At 55.1% G+C, this 21,832-nt stretch overlaps 1 protein-coding gene across 1 annotated transcript in view; it reads right to left on the reverse strand.

Annotated features, from left to right (window-relative positions):
• Window positions 1–21,131, reverse strand: part of KCNK5 (potassium two pore domain channel subfamily K member 5) — a 36,277-nt gene extending 15,146 nt beyond the window's left edge. The window contains exon 1 of the mRNA XM_007129970.4: window positions 20,946–21,131. Coding sequence (XP_007130032.1) covers window positions 20,946–21,131 — 186 coding nt within the window. The remainder of the gene's footprint in view (window positions 1–20,945) is intronic.
• Window positions 21,132–21,832: the final 701 nt, after the last annotated feature.

Here is a 21,832-nt window from a genome sequence, read left to right on the forward strand (position 1 = left end):
ACCACGACTTCAGGGCCCAGTTCAGCACCTCCCAAGCTCCAGGAAAACCCACAGCACATTGGAGAAAATACATTTTCATTCTCAGGACTCAGCTCACTGGCCACCAGCTCCAGCTCTTCCTGAGGCCCCGGCAAGCCGGGCTGCCCGAGTCAGAAGCGAGCCCTATTCCTCATTCCCTGCCAGATCCCACTGCAGGATGAGGAAGGCGCCTCACTTCGCCTCGGTCCCTAAAGTAACCTGCCTGGTGCTGGCCAGGCTGCCCTCCCTCAGCCCAGGGAGGAAGCAGCCAGCCAGAGGACGCGCCTGGTGTACGAAATACAATCCCCCCAACCCCAGAAACCCACACACCCTCATCAGGCAAGGTGGAAAGTGGTATCCCACCCTCACCCTCAACGCACGCTTGAGGGGTCGCTACAGTACTGCTTCTTAACTTGGTTGCACGTGGAGATCACCCAGGGGGAGCCTGGGGAAATACTCATGCCTGGGTCCTACCCGCAGCGATTCAGACAGAAATGGCCTGGGGTGTGGACTGGGAACTAGGATGCTTAAAAGCTGCCCCAGGTGACTCTAATATTATGTACAGCCGATTTCAACACCACTGCCCCAGACCCGAACTACCCTCACTCCTTGGTAGGGGGAAGGCCTAGTCCAGCCCCACCCCAGGGGTCAGCAGAGCAGCCATGGATGGATGACTGTCCTCCCGCCCACCCTTGGGCTCCCCCTCCTGGGCCATCTCTCAGCAGCCTTTGCAGGGCTCAGAGGTGCTGCGAGGTCTCACGCTCACGGGGAAAGCCCGTGCCAGAGGTGATCGCGTTTTCAGCAGAAACCTCTGGGTTTCCGACTTTCTCAGGCCCGGGAGCCCTGCCTGCACTCAGGAGGGACAATGAAAACAAGGCAGGTGACCCTGCCCCCATTGTTCTCAGGCCGGGACGGTAACACTCCCCCCCTTCCCCCGGGGCAGCTGGGCGCCCCTCCCATGAGAGCTGAGGCCGGGGCAGAGCAGTGCAGGGACGGCTGCCCGCGGCGGGTGGGCTGAGGGGGTTTGGCTAAAACAAACAGACAAGGGCTGGTGGGGCCTGAGCTCAGGATGGGACGTCAGCAAGTGTTCTCAGGCACCTGGAGGGCTGAGCTGATGAGTGAGACTGGAAATCCCTGTGTGTGCAGGCCCAGGGGACCTCAAGGACCCAGTCCCGGCTCCACAGTCCTGCTGCCTGAGAGCCGGCCCTGGGGAGTAGGAAAGAGCCCCCTCCCACCCAAACACCCACACCAGATAATCCCCTGGAGCCATGTTCTGAAAATCCACTCCCTGCCTCATCTTCTGAAGCACTTGGGGCAGGAGGAACGTGCAGTGAGGCTTAAATGACAAGAGGGGCACCTTTCATCCACCTGCAGCTTCCCTACCCCCAATTCACAACCACTGCCCTGCTCTGGGTGGCTGTGGCCTGACCCATGGCCTTGTGCTAGTATCTCTTCCCTATCTGGGATGCTTGGCCTGGATTCATGACCTGGCCCCTCCTCTGCCCCCAGAATCCAGATCCTGGGAGTACCTGACATCTTTCTACTTTGATGCCAACAGACATCTTCCTACTAGTGGGTCAACAACTCGAGGGCAGGAAATTACTCAGCCAGGACACCTCAAACATGCCAGGTGTGCAGATTACCCCCTCCTCCTCCCTATAGGGGTATGGGTCACTAGGGAGTGAGAGGTCCATGCAGGGGATTCGGCTCCTGGCTTGTCCTTTCCAGGCAAGCCGGCAAACCTCTCTGGGTCCTGTTCAACTCCCCTGTAACAAGGCTGAGGCGGGCAAAGCCAGCATCTCCCTCCTCCTGGCCAAAACCCCATTCATCAGGCACCTTTCATACCTACCACTCCTCTGGCCCTAATTTCATTTGAGACTCAAGACCCTGTGGGCAAGGCAAGCAAAATGGATATTGTCATTCCCATTTGGTAACTGAGGAAAGTGATCAGAGAGGGCTAGTGACACAGAAGAGCTCACACAGCAAGCTGATGACAAAGCCCGGAGAAGAACCAGCCGGAAGCCCCCTGACTCTCAGTTGAGGGCCCTTTGCACCAAACAAGCAAGCCACCCATCCCCCCTCCTGGGACAGAGCTCAGAAATGCCAACCAAAGTGGATCAGGGAAGGTGAGTGACGGGAGAGAGGCAGACACGGGTGACAGGTGATGGAGAGCTATAAAAGGGTGTGCAGTCACATCCGTGGATCTAATCCTGAGATGATTTCGGATGAGCGTATGCTTGCGCTCCCCCCACACCCAGAGATGCCTTAGGTTTACCCCAACCTGATACTGGGGTGGAAGGAGCAAACGTGGGAAGTCACCGGCCCCTCAAGGTTTCTAAAAACAGCCTTCAAGCAGGCCACAAAGGAGGTCGCAGGAACTGCTGCCCTGCCACCTCCCCATCCTGGGCTGATGACCTGAAGGAGGTTCAGCAGCAGCTCAGCAGCCCCACCCTGTCTGTGCCACCTTGCTTCCCATTCTCCAGAGCCCCCGTCCACACATTAGCCTGGACGACACAAGCTACTGATCCACTGCAAAATCACGCACGCCAAGTTTGGGACCCTCTGCAGGCAGCACGGGGGCAGAGGGGGGGAAAGGCCTGCGCTTTGGGGCAGACATACATGGGTTCAACTCCTGGCTCTATCGCCCACCAGCAGGTCATCTGGGGCATGTCCTCTCACCATCTGAGCTTCTCCTTCCGTCTCTGGAAAGCGGGGGTACCAAGACTTTCTTGGGTTGGGGGCGCAGATTACGTGAAACAATGCACAGCTTGGTGCTGGGCATACAGGACGCGCACCGGGTGGAAAAGTAAACCGGGAAGAACAGGGCGGTGGCGAGGTCGCCTCCATTCCGAGGGTCTGTGCCCGGGCACAGGGCCTCCAGAGCTGTGAACACAGAGCTGGCCAGCTGTCACCTGCCATGCCCTCCCTCCTGGCGACCACCACCTGGAAGATCAGGGCTTGGGACGGTACTTATCGCCCCATGACATTCTATTAGGTATCTGCTACCTGGCCTACTATTTCTCTCCCCCGAATAGACTACGGGCTCTGAAGGCAGAGATTTCACTCATCCGTCATTCCCAGAACAGAACCTGGCACCAGTAGGTACTCGATATTTGCCAAATGACGACTCAGTCTCCGAGATGTATGCCTTCCACAACCACACCTTCCAGGGCACGAAGATGGGTGAAGATGGGTGCTGGTGCTGTATTTAACATGGGTTCTGGCTGGATGAGGCGGGCAGTCCTGGCAGGTGTGGCCACCCGGGGTGATGGCTTTGTGTTTCTCTGCCCAGTGCCTCACCTCACCCCACCCTACCTGTCTGCCAGGCCAGAGCCCCCAGAGGTCTTAGCCCTGGTGAGTCAGCTGCACGGCAGACTTTGGAACCATCAGGTTCCTGAGGAAGGAGGCTGGCAGGCGGTGAGAGGGGGGGCCCAGGATGGGTGTCAGGGTTGAGGGCCACAGGCCCGCCCCCCACCCCGGGCCCCATGCATGCCGCCGCTTCGTGGCTCCTCCAGCAGAGGGGAAAAATGACACTCTGTTCCATAAAGCTCTCCTGAGCCCTGGGAGCTGCCAGCCCTGTTCCTCTGGACACAGACGCCTCCCCTGGGCCCCCTTGCTGGGTTCCTGAGGACAAGGTTCTCCAGCAACTGACACCCCCAGATTCCCCCTCCACGGGATGAAAGCCTCACCACATTCATCCCATCCGGGTACACCCACGCCCTTGGGAGAAGGACGTGGCCAACACCCTCACCTCTTACCCAGCAGAGGACCGCACCCCAGACCACTGTCAAACTGTCTCCACCCAGGGGCCCAAAAAAGGGACCCCTCCATCTGGGAAGACTCCTTCCCCTCTCCCTTCACCTGGGGCTGGCAGCTCCGGGTAATAAGTAACTGCCCATCCTTGAAGGCTAGGGTTCTGATGATAAGGGATTATTAAGTCTACCCATTTATTATAATTTGTTTAAGACGACCAGATGGTTAAACTGTAAACCTCTTCACTAATGGGGAAAAAAAAAAAAAAAGAAAGAAAGAAAAAAAAAGAAAAGAAAACAGGCCAGGGGGCTACTAGGCGGTGGTGTTAATCCTGCATGAGAGGTGGCAGCGGAGTCTCGCCATGCCTATGAAGTAACCCTCCCGGCCTGTTTATTACAAACCACCGCTTCTCCCCCCAAACCTGGCCCTGCTGCCTCCAAGCATGACCCAACCCCCATGCCTCTCCACGAAGCCCCCTGCAGGATCCTCCTGAGGGCCAACCACCTGTCACAAAACCCTTCCTTATTGTCTGACTCTAACCTAAATCCCCCCGGCTGCAGTCCAAGCCCATTTCCTTTGGTTCAGTCTCCAGCTGGAGACGGACAACAGCTGGTCTCCATCGTCTCTGGAATAAATTGTACAAGAAACGACCAGCGAACTGGCACAGGCATTTTGGGATGGATGGTACTCTTTGCAGGGTGGGGAGCCTTCTGCCTCAATGGCAGATCAAATCCCAGATCAAATCTCACCACTGGACGACTGAGTCACAACTAGAGACAAGAGCCAAGACAGACCACAATGTGACAACTGTGAACATCACTGGGCCAGATGCAAGGGGGGTTGTGCCCTAAAGTGCAGACTCCCCAAGCCCCAGACAGCCGGACACAGATCTCTCACCACACCAGTTGCACCAGGGGCTCTGGCCACCAAGGCCCCTATCTGGAGATCACAGGGATGAGATACAAAGGGGATCCCCAAACACAGTGGGAAAGGAACAGAGCCTGACACATGCAACCGGTGCCCCCCCACCCGACTCCCCTGCCTTCGCTGTCACAAAAGCACAAAGGCGCAGCCGCCTCAGCTTTTCCACCCTGCGGGGACAGTCCCCCACCCACCTCCCATCCCCGGCTGACTGGGGCATAACCAGGGCGAAGCAACACAGAGCTGTTTTGTGCTGAAGGTATGGAAAAGTACAGCGAGCCCTCCTCGCACAGAGAGGCTGGGCTGAGGTGAGGGGTGCTGGGGTGGGGAGGGGGTGTTAGGAAAACCTCCCATCCTCCAACCTGGGGCCCAGGACCAGGGACAGGCTGGGCCGCAGGAAGTGGAAACTCTCCCGATGGCGCATCAGGAGAGTCCTGACTCTGAGGCAGCCCCACTGTGAAACACGGGAGGCAGAAAGGACCAGGACCAGGCCTTCAACACACACATTCCCTCGCTCCCCTTCAGCCGGGCTGCGATTTTACACAAGGGCATTTTCTAAGGCTGCTTAGCCCCCTAACACCCACCCAGGCTCTGGCAGCCCTCAACCTGCCTAGGAGCGTGCAAGAACATTTGACACCCATGCCTGCACAGCGTTAGCTATTCCTCAGCCCTACAAGTCATGACCTCAGTTTCTTTACTGATCAAACGGGAGTAATGCTGTCTCCCCACCAATTCACAGGGCCATGGGTCCAAAGGCTCAGCAGATGTGAACGTGAAGAGCGTGAAGTAGGTGCACCAGCAAAGCTAGAGGTGGCCCTGACTTTGAACTCCTAGTTTCTGAACACCCACTGCCGTTGGGGGTAGGCTTTCCCCCAGCCCCCCGGTGCATTGTGCGCGGCCAGCGGAGGCTCAGAGACAGGAAAGCAAATGCCACCAGATTTCTAAGTCATGCAAAGGTCAGCAGGGGAGCGAGACCCGCTCCTCAAGTGGCTGCATCCTGTCCCCCTGCAGACCCCAGTTTCCCGCGAAACACTTGGAGTGGCACAGCCGCAGTGGCCACGTCTCAGGCTTGTCCAGGGAGGTCCATTTGCCCTCGCATCTGCTGAAGATGGCCACCTGGCCTGGGCTACTGTGGGCTAAACCAAAGATCTAGCAGTGGGCTTCCAGGATATGGCCTGCCCTCTGCCCCAGGGGTCACCTCCCAGGAGGAGCAGGGGAACAAGAGGACAAGATGGGAACAGGGTTCCCTTCACCTTCCCTCCCACCTCGAGGCTCTGGGCATTGCCCTCTTTGGAGCCATTCCTGCCTGATACACATGCCACATCTGGCCAGACACCAGCCCCCAACACAGGGTCCTGGGCAAGCTTTCCTCGCATTACGCAGCTCGAAGTCAGGTCGATTGATTCCTTAAGAATTTGCCGAGCACCGGCCCTGTGCCCTGATGTGGGCAAAATAAGGGAAGAGCAAGACACAGGTCCTGCCCAGGAGGGCCTTGGGTCTAACAGGAGACAGACAGGCAGACGGGAGGAGTTACAACAACAGAGGAAGACAGCACAAGAAAGCAGCAGACAAGCCAAGGCAAGGCCAGGACAGTCCTTGCTAAATACACACTCATAGGAGCCTGATGGGACAGAGCGGGCAGGACGGTCGGCAGACCCTGGCCAACCCGCGCTTTCTGTGAACCAGACCAGTGCAGATGCTCACCTCAGAGGAGCTTGCAAGTTTCCTGGGGGGGTGGGACGGGGCAACCCCCCTCCTTCGGGTTCTCGGCACATCACCCTCCCCACTCCAAGGCTGCCGGCCAGCTCTGACCTCGCCCACCCCAGAGCAGGATGGAATTTCACTAGGCACCAAGAGAAGCCAGTGTGCCCTTAGGAACCTCAACAGATTGCATCAGCATTCTAGCACTGCCCAAGAGAACTCTCTGTGCTGATGGGACACTATCTGAGCAGTCCCATGTGGCTACTGAGCCCTTGGGACTGGGGCCAGTTTCATGGAGGAACTAAATTCAAACTTTATTCATTTTAATTAAAAATTAAACAGCCACAATAGTTAGTAATATCATGTTAAAATAAAATTAATTAGGGACCTGTGGGTGGTAATTACCATACTGATGCAGTCAAGCACAACACATCCCACCTAGGCAGGGTCTGCCTTACCCTGGACCCCTGGATTCACCCAAGCCTTGGCCGTGGTCTGCAGCATGCTCTGGGCTCTGAATTACACGCATGGTCCTGGGCTGTCCCAAATCTTTCCTGTGCTTGTGTCTTTTGTCAGTCCAGAAAGGCAAGGAGGGCAAAGGCTTCTTGAGCCCCCGCAGGAGTCGGAAGAGCTGGATATACACAGAGGCTAAGACAATACTTGTCCGTGGGCCTCTGGAGGATCCCCTCCCTTGTAGGGGACACTGACCCCAACACTGGAGACAGCCCCTGAGACTCCCCCAGCTCCGCTAGGCCTCTCCCGGGGAACCACACTCTCTTCTTGGTGACCATCAGATCGTGTCCAATCTCAAACTTCTTGGTCTGCAGACCAAAAGCCCGCCTGGTTTCCCCAGTCTTTGAGACCCTTCCCCTCCAAAGTGTTCAACAGCACTGCCGCCCAGGAAGCCACCCCTCTGGCAGCTAAACGGAAAAATAACACGCTGTTTAGCAATTTCAGAAGCGACACTAGTTTTCGGAGTATGCGCCGTTAGAACCACGTTTATTTGTGCTTTGTGTACCTCGCACATTAAAAATAGCCAGTGTAGAAGTGGCTGACGCTATATGCATGCATCTTACCCTTTCAGAAAATTCGATTTCTCTGCTTTGAAAGCAATACAACAGCATTTCGGAAAACTAGGGAAGCAGAGAAAGAAAAGGCATCGAAAACCCTGCCTCCAGCTCAGCGCTGCCCGCCTTCTGTTTTCACGTCGAGTTTCAATCATTCAACGCTAACACAGCACCATGCATGAAACTAGAGTCTCCTGCTGCCCTCACCCCCGTCTTGTTTTTGTCTCACTTGAAGTCTGGCTCATAGCTCAGCCCCACTGAGAACACCAAATCGAAGCCCTGGGAACCCACCCCTGCCCCAGGACCCCAGCAGATGCCCCTGCTGGTCTGTCTGAGGGTCTCCTACTCCACAGGCCAGAGCCTACCAGGTCACTCAATAAGCAGGGATCAACCTGTGTGCAGTGCAGTGGTGGCTGGGAGTGGAGAGTGTGTACACAGATGGAAACAGGCTTTGGCAAGCGAAAGTTTTAAGACACGTACACAGTGACCCCAACACAGAGCTGGTGGTGGAAGAGACGGGGGGGTCTGGCCACAGGCAGCCCTCTCAGCCCTGGGGCATTCCAAAAAGAGAGGGTGTGCCAAGACTGAGACCTATGAACTCTGAAGCCCTGGCATCGTGGAGACAGAAACTTCCTAGAGCAGGACCTAAAAGTGTCCCCTCATGACTCGGAAGTTGCCTTGCCCCAGCCCTGGGGAGCCAGCCCTGGGTCCAGACAGGTGCACGGCCGGGGCAGGGGTGTGGCAAGGTAGTGGGGACACTGACGCACCTCCCCAGGCAACCTATCAACCTGTCCCAACAGAGGACGGAGCGTCCCCACTCATGTGCCCCGTGCACGTGACGGGCAGCAGGGTGGGGGGCCATCTCAGAGTGCTTGCTGGGTTGGGGTAGAATCTGGCCAGGCATGGCCCCCATGGGAAGGGCCCGGGGCAGGACTTTTCCAGATTGGAGGTGGGCGCTGGTAGTCCTACCTTTGGGTTTTGGGGGCTGGTGGGACAGAGGCCAAAGGAGAGAGAGAGACACAGCTTCACAGTTCGGATGTTCATTAATCATTACCCTCGTACACAGTGTGAGGTTTGGGATCCAATGGGGCACGGTCGAGGGCCTCATGGGAGGGGGAAGGAGTGCAGACAAGGCACAGCCCTCAGTGCAACGTGTTCTGACGTGGGGGAGAAGGAGGTGCCCAGAGAACGATGGGGCTCAAAAGAAGGCCACCTCCAGGGTCAGGGGAGCCTTCTCTGGCGGGCCCAGCCTATGGCAACGTTTCTACCTTGGAGCACACGAGTCCCCTACAACATGCTGCACCCCTATTTAATAATCCTTCATATACACAGCAGGGCCCGGCCCCAACCTCAAAGATAAGGATAATGTCTGATACGTCTCATAATTCCCACAACCTTGAACCAGCACTGGGCATACAGCTGGCGCTAAGAGTCTAATTGGCCTTAGTGAACAAGTCCCTGGCTCAGAGAGGGGCAGTGACCTGGCCTAGTCACACAGCAAGTCAGCTGAGCCAGGCCCAGGACCTGGCTCTGTCTTCCAATCCTCAGTCCCCGGGCCACTCATCAGTAGATCTCAGGGCTGCGGCTGGAGTCTGGGGGATGGGGTGTTGAAAAGCTGATAATCAGGACACCCTTCCTTTTCCTGCTCCCCGGGGGGGTGCTGACAAGACATTACTGCATCAGCGTGCTCTGCTCAGCCCACTCAGCACTATCCCTCAGCCAGAGGCAGCCCTTCCACAGGCAGCCCTTCCACCCGCTGCTCCAAAGGGGGCGGGATGCTGAGGAGGGGAGGGCACCCTTCCAAAGCCAACAGTGTCAGGATGCATTCCTCGACCCGGGAGGCAAGAGTTTTATTTGAACAGGAGCTATGGGGAGGGGATGGGGCTGCCGCTCTTTCTCCTCCAGTGGGTCTGAACAGGTGCCATCCTGTACCCGGGGACATGGGAGGAACAAGAACCTTGCATTAGACTCAAGGAGCACCCAAGCCAAAAGTCAACATTCAAGTCCGTGAAGGGCCTGCCCCGGGGTCCTCAGCATGCTACAAAATAGCCAGTCTGTCCCCAGTCATGCAGGCAGATCTGAGCAGCGCTTACACCCCAGGAGAAAGGCAAGACGAAAGCTGTTCCCTCCCAAGGTGCAGACCACAGCGCTGCCAGGGGTTAGCCCTGGGGAAGCCAAGTCAGGGACGGGTCACAAGCGTGGGTTTAGCTGCTGGGGCGGTAGCAGGTAATGTGCGGACTCAGACAGGAACCCTATAGCCAAGAGGCAAACTAAACTGCACCTCACTACTCCGGGTCTTTGATTCTTTCTCGAGAGCTCGGTCTCTGGGTCCCCTGACCCACAAACCCTGCAGTGAAGGGTCAGAGCCTGACAGGTCCGTAAGGATGCCAGGGGAACAGGCTGGAGGGCAGGGATGGAGCTGATGGCCTCCACCCTGAGCTGCTGCACCTACTTACCTAATGCAGGTTTTGTCCTGCTTTAAAACTTTTCACACTGAGAATAGCAAACAAACCTATATATGGTCAATGTGGTCAGAACTGTGACCAGTGTCAGAACCCACAAAAGCTGAAGAGAGCAGTTCTCAGCAAAGTGTCAGTAAGCATGCACAGCCTGCTTCCGGGGAGCTGGAGCCAACAGGGCCCAAGGAGAAAATTCAGTCTCTAGGAGGGGCTGGTGGCCCAGCACAGGGGAAAGCAAGTGCTGATTTAGGACACCACGGGGTCTAAGTGGGGCAGGGCTCTGGCTCTGGCCCCAGAAGGCCTGGGTCCAGGCCACTAACTAGCTGTGTGACCTTGAATAACTTAATCGCCTCAGTTGCCTTATCTGCAAAGTGAGTTTCCACGTTGCTATGGCCCCACTGCTGGGAGTCCCCGGGGTGTGGGATGGCCCCCACCTGCCTTTCCTTCACCAGGTACCAGCTGCAGTCACTGCTGTGGTCTGACTGCTGGAACACCTCCCTCTGCTCCACCGGCAGGGTGACTTACGTTATCAGTGGACATAGACCTGAGTTCTTGGTAAAAGTTGAAACCTGCTGTGAGTGTGCAGGGTTTTAGAATGTCTCCCCACCCTCAGGGCATGGCCTCCTGTCAGTAGCTGGGATCGAGGGTAGGGCTCCAGACAGAGGCAAGACCACACAGGGAACAGAGTCCAAATCACTTGGGCTGCTGCAAGGACTTTGGCTCTGAGTCTGGGGGAGAAGCCATGGAGGGTTTTCTGAGTCGAGGGTTCCAATCTCACTCTATCAGGATTCCTGACTGCCGTGGCACTAATTGACTACCTTTCACCTCTTGTGGCCTCTGCTTCCAGGAAGCCTTCCCTAACTGTCCCACGTAGCTCTACCTTCTCCTTTATTGTACTTTCCCCGCCCTGGTGAGCACAGTAACCTTGGAAAAGTTACATAACCTCCTGAGGTCTAGGCCTTGGCTCCAGGGCTGTAAAGGGAGGCTAGTTAGATAACCACTAAGCTCCCTTCAGACTCACATTTTATGATTTGCTGCCAGGAGTGGCACCCAGAGCCTGACCCTCCTCCCCCATCCCTGCCAGCCTCCAAGAAACCAGCCAACAACAGCCCCTTGGGCTCAGACACTTGGGGAGCAGGGTCCTGTGATGGGGAAACTCCCTGGGGAGGCATCAGACTACTTCTGCCCCAGGCTCTGAAGGGCCTAGAAAAAAATCCTTTTTTCTGAGTCTATGGTTGACCACAGCTTCAACCTTTGCCTCTTATTTCAGAAAAACTCACTAGTGGGTGGGAAAGCTGGCACTCAAGGAAAGGGTGTGCTGGAGCAATTTAGGAAATCAGGCCAGTTTAGTGTAAGTGAAATAAGTGCTCTGCACCCTAACACACATCAAGATTTTGATTTAAAGGCTGTTCAAAAGGGGATTCGAGGTGGGGTAACAAACGGCTTGGTGAAGAAAGGCTCTGGACCTGGGCAAGCAGAGCTAGTTTAACCTAAGCTTGGTTCTACAGACGGTCTGTCCCAGCTTCTCACCAAGCCTCGGTTTTCCCATAGAGCAAAAGGGACGACATTTCACTGCCAGACCTCACAGAGGGCACAGGAAGGCACTTTAGATGAGTGGGTCTGCAGAGACCCATGGTAAGGCCAAGGGTGGGGATCTGGGGAGGGTGCAAAGCCTGGGTATCTGCATGCTCCTTAGAGGTCACCCAGGTGCTGCAGGCAACACTCCTGCTCCATCCCCTGGCGCCAACGTCCCTAGTCAGCTCTGCCCCAAGGGGTGCGCCATGGGATAGAAAAGGCCTAATGCCTGCAGGCTGCAGTCATGCCCAAGGGCTAGGAACACACCCTTCTCCCCTACAAACAGCCTGGCCTTCCTCCTGCTCCTCCCCGCCCACCCCACTCCACCCCACCCCACCGCGGCGTGCCCTCGTGGTTTCTGCAGTACGTGGTCTGAGGACATTCCCTGACAGGCAGGGACGGCTCATCCTCTTTACAGCAGGTCTCAGAACAGGCCTGGGCACATGGTATGTGCTTGGTAAATACCTGCACAAAGGACTGGGTCTCTGCTCTTTCTCAAGTTCCTTGAAAGCAGAAACCACCTACCCTGGGGAGGACAGGCCTGCTGGGCGTGCGCACGCAGACAGGCCTTGTTCATCCCAGGGGAAAGGCGTAAGGGGACTCCTGGAGATGAACAGACCCAGAGAGGCAGAACTGTTTGTTCTGTAAAGTCCCTCAAAAGGGAGAAGATAACCTTGAGCTGGTCTTAAAGGTGAACTCGTAGTGCGCCTTCCTCTTGTGTTCTCCTGTGGTCTTCGCGCCCAGAGAGACAGATACCATCCCTCCTACTTTCTGATGAAGCCAGGGGCTCAGGGTGCAGCTTGCAAAGGCGGTGTGACTTTAAAGCCTGTGGCTGACCACCAGGCAACTTGTCCCGGCCTCATGCGGCTGGAAGGCTAGAAGGAGGAAATAGGCGTAAATTTTGATAAAGCCGCTCCCCTTCTGTTCTCTGGGGCCAGAGCCCGGCCTGGCTCAATTCACCCAGGTAACCACCTTGACCTTGCAGGAGGCTGGGCCCCTCACGACTAGACTCCAACCCAAAGGTCCACATGACTCTTGGCCTCCCCATCCGAGCCAGGCACACTGCTGGGCACCCGGGGGCCCAACAGACACATTCTGAGCAAGTCACTTACTGAGCTAGGAACTGGGTAGAGAGACGTGGCCCTGCCCACACAGGGTTCCTGCAGTCTAGCTGGGCCTAATTTAACAGGCTCTCCAAGCCTTCTTGAATGAAAGGCTGAACTTACTCCCAAGAAACAGAGTCCAGAGAGGTGAAATATGACCAGGGTCACACAGCACAAACCAGTACTGTGGGGACAATCAGAATCCATATTAGAATCAGCTTTTCCCTGCACAGTGGTTCAGATAAGGGTTTCCTGGCCCCAGCTCCAGCCCCAAGCACTGGTCACACAGACAAAGGGAGGGGCTCCGCTGTGTCCTCCCCAGTTGCTGTGGCCTACAAGACCCCTGGCAACTCACAGGGCCAGCCACCAGGCTACAGGAACAGCCAAGCTGGCCCTGTCCCCCAGGTAAGCCCCTCCCCGCACAGCTTCTAGCCCAGCCTGGGGGCAAGCCTCTCCCTAATGGGAGGTGTCAGCTAGGCAACCTTAGCCAGATTACAGTGGCCATGGGAGGTGACAACAGCCAGAAGTACACAATACTGCCTACAGAGTTGGGCAGGAAACCCAGATATTTAGCTAGGAGGGGAAAAACAGAATGGACACTTCAAAGCCAATCCAAGGGACCTGGCCAGCAAGGGCCTATTGAGAGGGGAGATGGGTGGTGTCTGGCCCCAGGGAGGGCACAACTCTGACCCCACATCCTGTGTGACCACCCTCCAGGGATGACACCCATGAGGCCATCTGGACCCAGGAATCCTCCGGAAGGGAAGAGGTTTAACAAACGCCTGGGATAAGCCGGGACTGAGCAGAGAAAGCCTTGTCCCCTTCTGTAGAGGAGGGAGCAGGGCTCTGTTGGAAGGGAAGAGGAAATACACCTTCCACTGAGGGAAGGGGTGGGTGAATGTGCAGGAAATGGAAAATGGTGGGGGCTCCACCAGGAGTTTTGGTGGGTTTTATCATCTGTGTCTCCATCTCCAGACTGGGAGCTCAATATGCTGTGGGGCTTGAACTGGGCGTCAGGAACAGCACCACCCCACCCCCGACCCCAGAGAGACAGGGTGTCAGAGAACAGCTAACACATAGCAAATCACCAGTTGCACGTGTCAGGCACTCAGTCAAATGTGTTTATGTGGATTCTGCAGGCATGAGGGCAAAACTGAACTACTGTCCCATTTCACAGACTAGGAGACTGACTTGCTCAAGGTCCCAAGGCTAAGTAATCAGCCAATCACACAGAGAACCACCCAATGCACCCTAAGGCTCTGAAGACACCACTTTCCCACGTCTAGGCCTTTGCTCCTTGTTTTGGCCACCTTTCCAGCTCACATCGAGCAGAATGGTTCAGGGTGTGGGCTCTGGGATCAAATCCACATTCTTCCACTTCCTAGCTGTACAGCCTCGGGCAAATGAGTGAACTTGAACTATCCATTCTGTTGCCCCTGCACTGAGGTGGTGCTGGTTAAGAGTACCTCCAGCAAAGAGTTGCTGTGAGGATTATGAGCCGAAGCACATAAACAGTTCCCACCGCCTGTGGTGAAGCAAGTGCTCAGCACCCGTTTGCTGGAATCCCCCCCACCTCCAGCCCCCAATCCCTGCCCACTCCCATCACTTCTACCTCCTGGCTCTACCTCCACTCCTGGTCAGGCCCCAAGGCTCTGCAGTCAGCAAGGAAGGGTGAATTTTAGCCTCTGGCTAGCCATGTAGCCCTGGGCAAACCCCTTGGTCTCGGTTTCCTAGACAACGGGCAGAGAAGTAACACCTCACCCACAGGACAGGTTCAACGAGATACAGGTAAAGAGCCAGCCTGGCACATGGGAGGTACTCAGCAGAGAGCTCCCAGGGGCTGCAGCTCACACCACTCATCCCTCCTGGCTGCCTCAAATTCCCCCTTCTTTAAGTTCGAGAGCAGAAATTAATCTCTCAACAGCACATGCTTGGAACCTCCAGGTGTACCTACCTACCAATGCCAGGTAACAAGCTCCTCACCTGTCTTTCTCTAGAGTAGGGGCTCTCTGAGGGCAGGGGCTATGTTTTGTTCAGAGCCAGGTGCCCCACAGGCCACAGGGTTCTACAGGCCTCAGGAAACAGGAACCGAATCCTCTGAGGCCCTCTGACCCTGGTCCCTCTCTCCAGCCTCACGATATGCAACCCATCACTGGGCACCAGGTCTACATTTTTCCTCATTTCACCAACTGTGGCCCTGTTTCTCTCCCCAGCTAGACTGAGCTCCCTAGGGCTAAAGCCCCACCTGGTTTCTGAGGCTTCAGTGCACACAGAAGTGACAGCTGGCAGGGAGGGACCCCTCTGTGATCCCCTAACTGTGCCCAGGTCTCTGAGGTTTGGGGGCCAGATGAACTGCTCACAAAAAGCCGAGATGCCTCAGGCAGCTGTACAGAGCTGGAGCACACTACCCACACTGTTACCTAAAGGAGCAAAGAAGGTATAATCTGGGAAGGTCATCAAATGGAGGGGACCCAGACCTGGACCTCCCAAGGGGCTCATGGAAGGAAGACAGAGGTACCCTAACTGCAAGCTGGGTGTGAGGGAGTGCGGGTGGGCTCTTTTGGGGGATGTGCTGTGAGCTCTGCGGGCTTTGGGGGAAAGACCCACAGAGCTTTGGAGAAAGCGAGGAGGCATCCTTATCAGAACACCTCAGAACACCCATAGGGTGAAAGGATCAGCCCACAGAAACAGCCGTTAATTTAGAGTAGAATATTCCACTTCTTTTAAGTTGCAAACAGCTGTGAAGGAAGAGGAAACTTTCTGAAATGCTGTTCACTCCCCTACTTGAAAATTGCAAAAATTTGGTGAGTTCAAATTCTTTGGCTAAACCCAGAGAGCTTCGTCATCTGGCCCTCACCCCTCTGCCCGCTGGCTGCAGTACAGGACCATCATGCAGTTTTACACCTCCCTGAGGGCTGCGGTGAAGAAAGATCCACCATCCTATCCTCCCTTCTCTCTCTAGCTTTTTAAAAAGGTGGTTGATATATACCTAGAGGTGGAACTGCTAGGTCATATGGTAGTTCTATTTTTAATTTTTTTAAGGAAACTCTATATGGTCTTCCTTAGTGGTTGCACCATTTTACACCAAAAGACAAATACTGTACGATTCCACTTATAAGATACCTAAAGTAGTGAACTTCACAGAAACAGAAAGTAGAATGGTAGTTACCAGGGCTTGGGGAGAGGAGGAAAGGGGAGTTGTTTGACAGGTCTAGAGTTTCAGTTTTGCAAGTTGAAAAAAGTTTGGAGATCTGCTTCACAATAATGTGAATATACGTAACACAACAGAACAGCACTCAAAAAAGGTGAAGAGGGTAAACTTTGTTATGTATTTTTCACTAAAATAATAAAAAAAAAGTCAGTTGACCTTTCTCCTGAACTAAGAAGGTCTTCCTGACTCTATGCTCACTACACTTGTGCGTGGATGGCCCCATCACATAGTAGGGGCATCTAGGAGGTAAGTGCCAGCAGCAGCTAACGCGTGATGAGCCTTGCTATGTGCCAAGCACTGTTCTAAGCAACCTATGAGGGTGATATGACGGCATGACCCAGTGCTTGGATGGTGACTCTTTCAGCAACAGGAAGGGGCCTGCAGTAGTGAGGCGAGTGGTACGTGGACAAAGATCCCTGCAGGGGGCAGCATGTCCTTTTATCCATGTCAACCCACCCTTGCGGGGAGGATCGACAGGTCAGGGCTCCTCCACTTATTCCAGGGGTCCAGAGGGACTCTCCGCAAAATCTCCAAGGGGATTCACCTCTAACTTCTCCGCTCCCCAAAAGGAACATCAGGAGGTGAACCTATTTCACATGGCTACCTCATCTGACCTCTCTCCATCACCCCAGTTCAGGCCAATCAAGTGGTTCCTGAGGTACCACTCAGATCTAGCATCTCAATTTGTACAAAGACTCTCTTGGGGCTTCTGTCTCAGCAGCCCGGCTTCCCTGTTCCCCAAAGCCTGGTACCTCCTTGCCCCCCACTCCCCCCACCCCACAGACATAAAGAGTTCAGAGGCTGAGGCCAATCTAACAGCAAACAACCAAGTTCAAGATGAAAGCTCTTGGCCTGAGGTCAGAGCCAGCCAAGCACAGCATCCCAAAACCAGAGGATTGTGTTTCTTTTAAATGCCAGACTATAAATAGAGCAAAACCTGAGGAAAATACTTAGAAGCAGCAGTCATCCCCTCCCTTACACCCCCTCCTATAGGACTCCCCCCACCCCCACTAGAACATTTCAACACTTGCTAATCTCTACCCTCAATAAGCCTCTATTACTGTGCCATCTGTAATCATCCTATAAGGACTCTAGTAAAAACTCTCAAACGATTCAATAAAAATTCACCTTAACTGTTAAAACTAACCAGAGTAGTTAACTAAAGCAGATTTACCGATTTGAGAATTTTTTTGTTTTGGCTGCCCTCAACTCTGAGCGGAACATAAATAAGAAAATGAGCCTTTAGGAAGGAACCTCTTTCTTCTACTTCCTTTCAGAAACCCAACTTCTCCACTTTCCATTTCTGCAGTCCTAGACAGTGAGAGTTCAATTTCAAATGAATGACCCAGAGGCCTCCGTGATTCTGGATCATCAAAAGATCTATTGTGTTCCCTTTACATACAAAGGCAGTTAAGTGGACCAGTGCGCTTTCCAATTTCCAGCAAGGTTTGAAACAAAAGAGGTTTTCATGTTAACCCTCGGTTCCCCCCAAAATTCAAGTCATGTGCCCGGTATGAGCATTTTGGTCAGACGTAATTTTACTACATGATCCATAGTTATATGTTTTTTAAATTTTAGGAGGAGGATTGGTGTTAATAACAGGATGTCAGAACCTCAAAATTGGAATTAGCCTTATTACTATGGACTGGAACATGTGGAGGGGAGTACGAAGGGCCCAGAAAATAAAAGGAGAGAGGTCTGGCACACATGGAAAACCTCAGAATAGGACAATGCATGTTAGAGGCCAGCAGGATCCAAGAGGCTTCCGGGGAACAGGTCAGCTACATGAGCAGTTTAAGAAAACCCAATTAGGGATGGGGTGCGCCAGCGAAAGGCAGGGCTTGGGGCAACCCCTACCGCACCCCCAAAGGAAAAGTGGGGTAGAGTGGACTGCTGCTTATTTCAGTAAGGGAGGAGGTGCTGGCTCAGCCAGGCACAACACAGGAGATGCCTGCGTGCCCATGCCTGTTCTAGGGAAAAGAGAAAATAGAATTTCCTAGCAGACCAGAGTCCAGCTGAACGAATTAACTAAGCTCACTGACAGACCAACCATTCAACAGCTTCATATGCCTAAGGGGGAGGGCAAGGGTGTAAGAGAAGCAGGCTCTGGAGGCAGACTGCCTGGGTCCCACCCCAGCCTGTGCCCTCCTGGTAACTCCCCTGAGCTTCAGTTTCCTTATCTGAACACGTAAGGGTGCTGTAAAGAGTACCCGACTAATGCAGGTAAAGCACCTAGCAAGTTGCCCTAGTCAGCGTGTCCTCAATGCGTGCAGCAGGAGGATGGCACTCCTCAGTGTCACCCATACACACCCAACGCCGAATGCTTCCGCTTTACTTGACCCTCACCAGACCCCCATTTTGCACAGGAGGAAAGAGAGGCAAAGTTAAATGGTCTGATGGGTAAATGGCCAAGCCGGATGGCAAAACCAGCCAGTGCCCTCTCATAAAATGCCGATTACCGCCTACAGCGCCCAACACGCTAGGCGCTTGGTCAATGCCAAATCCCCTTGTGGGAGCCTCTGCAATTTAGGAAGAGGCTGGGGGAGCGGGTCACCAGCACCTGGAGGAGCAGGCTCGAGGGCAAGGGTTCAGGGTGGTTCTGAAGGCAGGAAGGAGGGGCGACCACATGGTCTGAGGCCAATGGGGCACTGAGCCTTTGAAAGGCAGCCTCCGCCTCAGTTCAACCACAGCATGAACAGGGAGGAAGCACCTGACAACTCAGGGACTATTTCCAAAGATCTAAAGAAAGGTGCCTTAACTCCCTTTCTCACGCCTTTGAAAGTACACACACAATTTCCACTCTAAGAAAAACCCCAACCCAGGCTGCACCCCACCCCCTTCCAAAAGCCTTTCTCGGGGTGGGGGGGGGGCCCTACCCCAGGAATTCCCAACGGAGGCACTTTTTTTAGGATTACAAAGGTGATTATTCGGAACCTGATAAAACACAGAACTCAGTGGAAAATGCAGGAGCAGCCAGATGGGAAAGAAGATTTTTGAGTTTTCATTTTTCCTTAAACCAATTTCCTGTGGCCTGAAGCAGTGCCCCAAGTCCCAGATCAGCAAGCGAAGCCAGGCAGCTTTCTGCAGACTGAAAGTGATGCTAGCGAAATGCTTCCACTGGTCCATTCTCATTTCTGGGGCTCTTCCTATGAAGGGAGGGGATTCGCCAAGTTGCAGATGGCTTGAGAGGTTGGCCGCGGATGGGGACAGGCCTGTCCATAATCACCTCCAAATCAGACTGGCCTGATGCCCAAATCCTTTTCCTAAAGCTACCTGCCGGCTTTTGGGGGGTAATCGCTGGCGGGTTTAAAAGGACCTCAAAATACCAGGCATCTTGCTTTGCTCCTTTAGAAAGCTTAAGACACCTTAAGAAAGCTGCCTAACCTCCAAAGCTATAACCACCAGCTGCACCCGGCTGCCTCACCCCGACCCCCCCCCCTTTTCCCTTCTCCTCATGTTTTGAAGTTTATTTTCCCACATTCAGCCTTGAATTCTTTCCTTCCTTCCCCTGCAGTAGCGGAGAAGCAGCAAAGAGGCAAACACTTCGAGGGCAGCTCGATTCTTTATCATCCCCGCCTGCCTTCTTCCCCCTCTAAACAAAGCCCTGGAGCCAAGTAAACAACAACGCGCTCTCCAGAGTAATTGTTTCCTCAAGGGAAATTATAAAGTGACCCTCCCTCCCCAACACACACACACAGGGCAGACACCCATCCCAAGGAAGGCGGAGCTGCCCAGAACTCCTGCTATCAGGAGCTAAAACACCCTACTCCCTTCTGAAGCTCATACTCCCACCAACCTCACCTACCAACGGCCCCCCGCCCTGGGAACTGCTCCCGGACAGGAGAGTCCCCTCTAAAACCCAACACCCAACCTTCTGGCCTAAACCACCCCTTCCACTGGCTCCTAAGAGGACAAGTCTTTATTTGCCCGGCTGCTAGCAGGCACCTATATGCTCACCTGTGGGAATGTCCGTCTATTTGGGGACAAAAACGGGGTACCACAGGCAAGATATCTTCACATTTGTTCCCATTTTACATACGGGCTGTTGAGGCCAGAAAAATGAGAGACAACTACACAGCCATAAAGGATTGGGGAGCCGCAGTAGTTTAAATATTGTTTCTCAACAAACTTCCTTTCTGGCATCTTTGACCCCAAGAGAAATGTAACACCTTGGACAATATCTCTACTCCACCTCACAACCTAGAGGCTTCACGGGCTCTTACCCAGGCCTGGTCGTTCCACTGGAGGGAGGCCATCACTGCAGGCTAAGAAGCGTGAATGGTTGAGGCCAAGAACCTTCGAGAAACTGCGGTAGAAGTCTTCGATCCCCAAGCAAGCCCCACAGTTTATCCACGTGAGATCAATGCCATCCATAGGGCATATGAACCAATGCCAACATGGAGGAGAAACTCTCCCACCACCTCCCATTCTATACAACCTCTCTGCCCGCCGCCCCACCCCCATCCCGCCCCGTTCCCCGAAAAGGGACTCTCAGGGTGTTGTTCTTTTGTTCAACCTGTTACTTTCACAAAGTTGAACTCCAAGCCCTTCGGGGATGTCTCCGCGAGATAAGCTTTCCCGGAAGCCTGCGCGCGTCCCCAGCATTCCAGCCACCAGCCCGCATCCCGGGGGCTCAGGCCCGACAGAGCCCCGGACCCCCCGTCCCGAGCCCTGCGGGGGCGGGGGAGCCTCGTGCCACTCCGCCGGGCTGGTGAAGAAAAGCCGAAAAAAGCCGGCCGGGTGCCGCACTTGGCCCCGGAGCTGGGAGGTAGAGACGCGAGGAGGCGGCACCCGGCGGGTCTCCCGAACTCTGGGAGCGTCTCCAAGGAAAGACAAACGCCTTTATCCGCCCCACAGCCTCCTCCAACCAGGGAGCTACCCGCACACCCACACCGAGCCACTGCGGTGGCCCTGGTTCACCCGGGGGTCAAGCCTAAGTTCTTCCCTCCGGACAAACTGGGTTCCAAAGTCTCCGCGCGAGTGGGAGACTCCTGCGCCCACGGGTGAACGGCAGATTCCAGCGGTCAGACTCACGGGGAGACATCCTCTCCGGTCACACCGGGACCACCCACAGGGAGTGAGGGTCATCCAAAGCTGCCAGGCGCTCCCCTTCAGCACTCCTAAACCTCCAGCTCACCTGCAGAATCTTGTCCAGGCCCTCCTGGCCCAGGCACGGGAACTCCTTGAGCAGATGCAGTTTCTGCGTATAGTAGTTTTTCTTGGCCTCTTTCCAATGCGGCTCCTCCAGCACCTCGAAGATCGCCGCCCCGATGGCCAGGTAGAAGATAATGGCCGAGGTAAGCAGAGGGCCCCGGTCCACCATGGCTCCCGAGAGGCCACCTCCTGGAGAATGAGAACGCCTCCGCTAACCCCAGCGGCTCCCGGTCCCACCCGCCCTCCAGCCTCTGGAAACAGCTGTTTGAATTTGGAGCTCCGCATGCGCAGTGCCCCGTTCAACCCGGCGCCGCTCCACCGACACAGTAGCTCCTGCAAGTTGGCCCACTGAGCGCAGGGAACTGTGCGGGACCTCCTCACGCGGGCCAGAGGTGGGCGGACACCAAGGGGGCCGAGGGGGCACCCTGGACCGCGGGGGCTAAAGCAGCTGGGTGAACCCAAGGCCGAACTCCCGGAGACACGTGTGCCGCTTCTCCGCGCGCCACAGCAGTGTGCGCCGCACCCGCCTCCGCGCGCCTCTTTAACCCGGGCTTGTTGCGCTCTGCCCGTGGAGGAGGGGCCCGCTGAGGGCCCGCCCCCGTGCAGCCCCCGCCCCCGTGCAGGCCCCGCGGCTGGTCCCAGAGTTACCGCTAGGTGCGCGCTGGAACCAGTTGCGGACCATGTTCGCTCCCCAGGGCTGCCGCCAGGGTAGGCTACGCGCCCCGCATGCCCGGAGGGGTTGTGGTCTCTTGGACTCACGTTTCTTACTAGTGCTGGTGTATTAACTAAAATGAGTGTGTACCTAATGACTGGGGTCAGGAAGTTATTGCTATTGTTATTTTCATTATAAGCCAGTTTTCATTTATTGAT

This window comes from Physeter macrocephalus, chromosome 18, assembly GCF_002837175.3.
Source record: "Physeter macrocephalus isolate SW-GA chromosome 18, ASM283717v5, whole genome shotgun sequence".
In the NCBI taxonomy this organism is placed as follows: Eukaryota; Metazoa; Chordata; class Mammalia; order Artiodactyla; family Physeteridae; genus Physeter; species Physeter macrocephalus.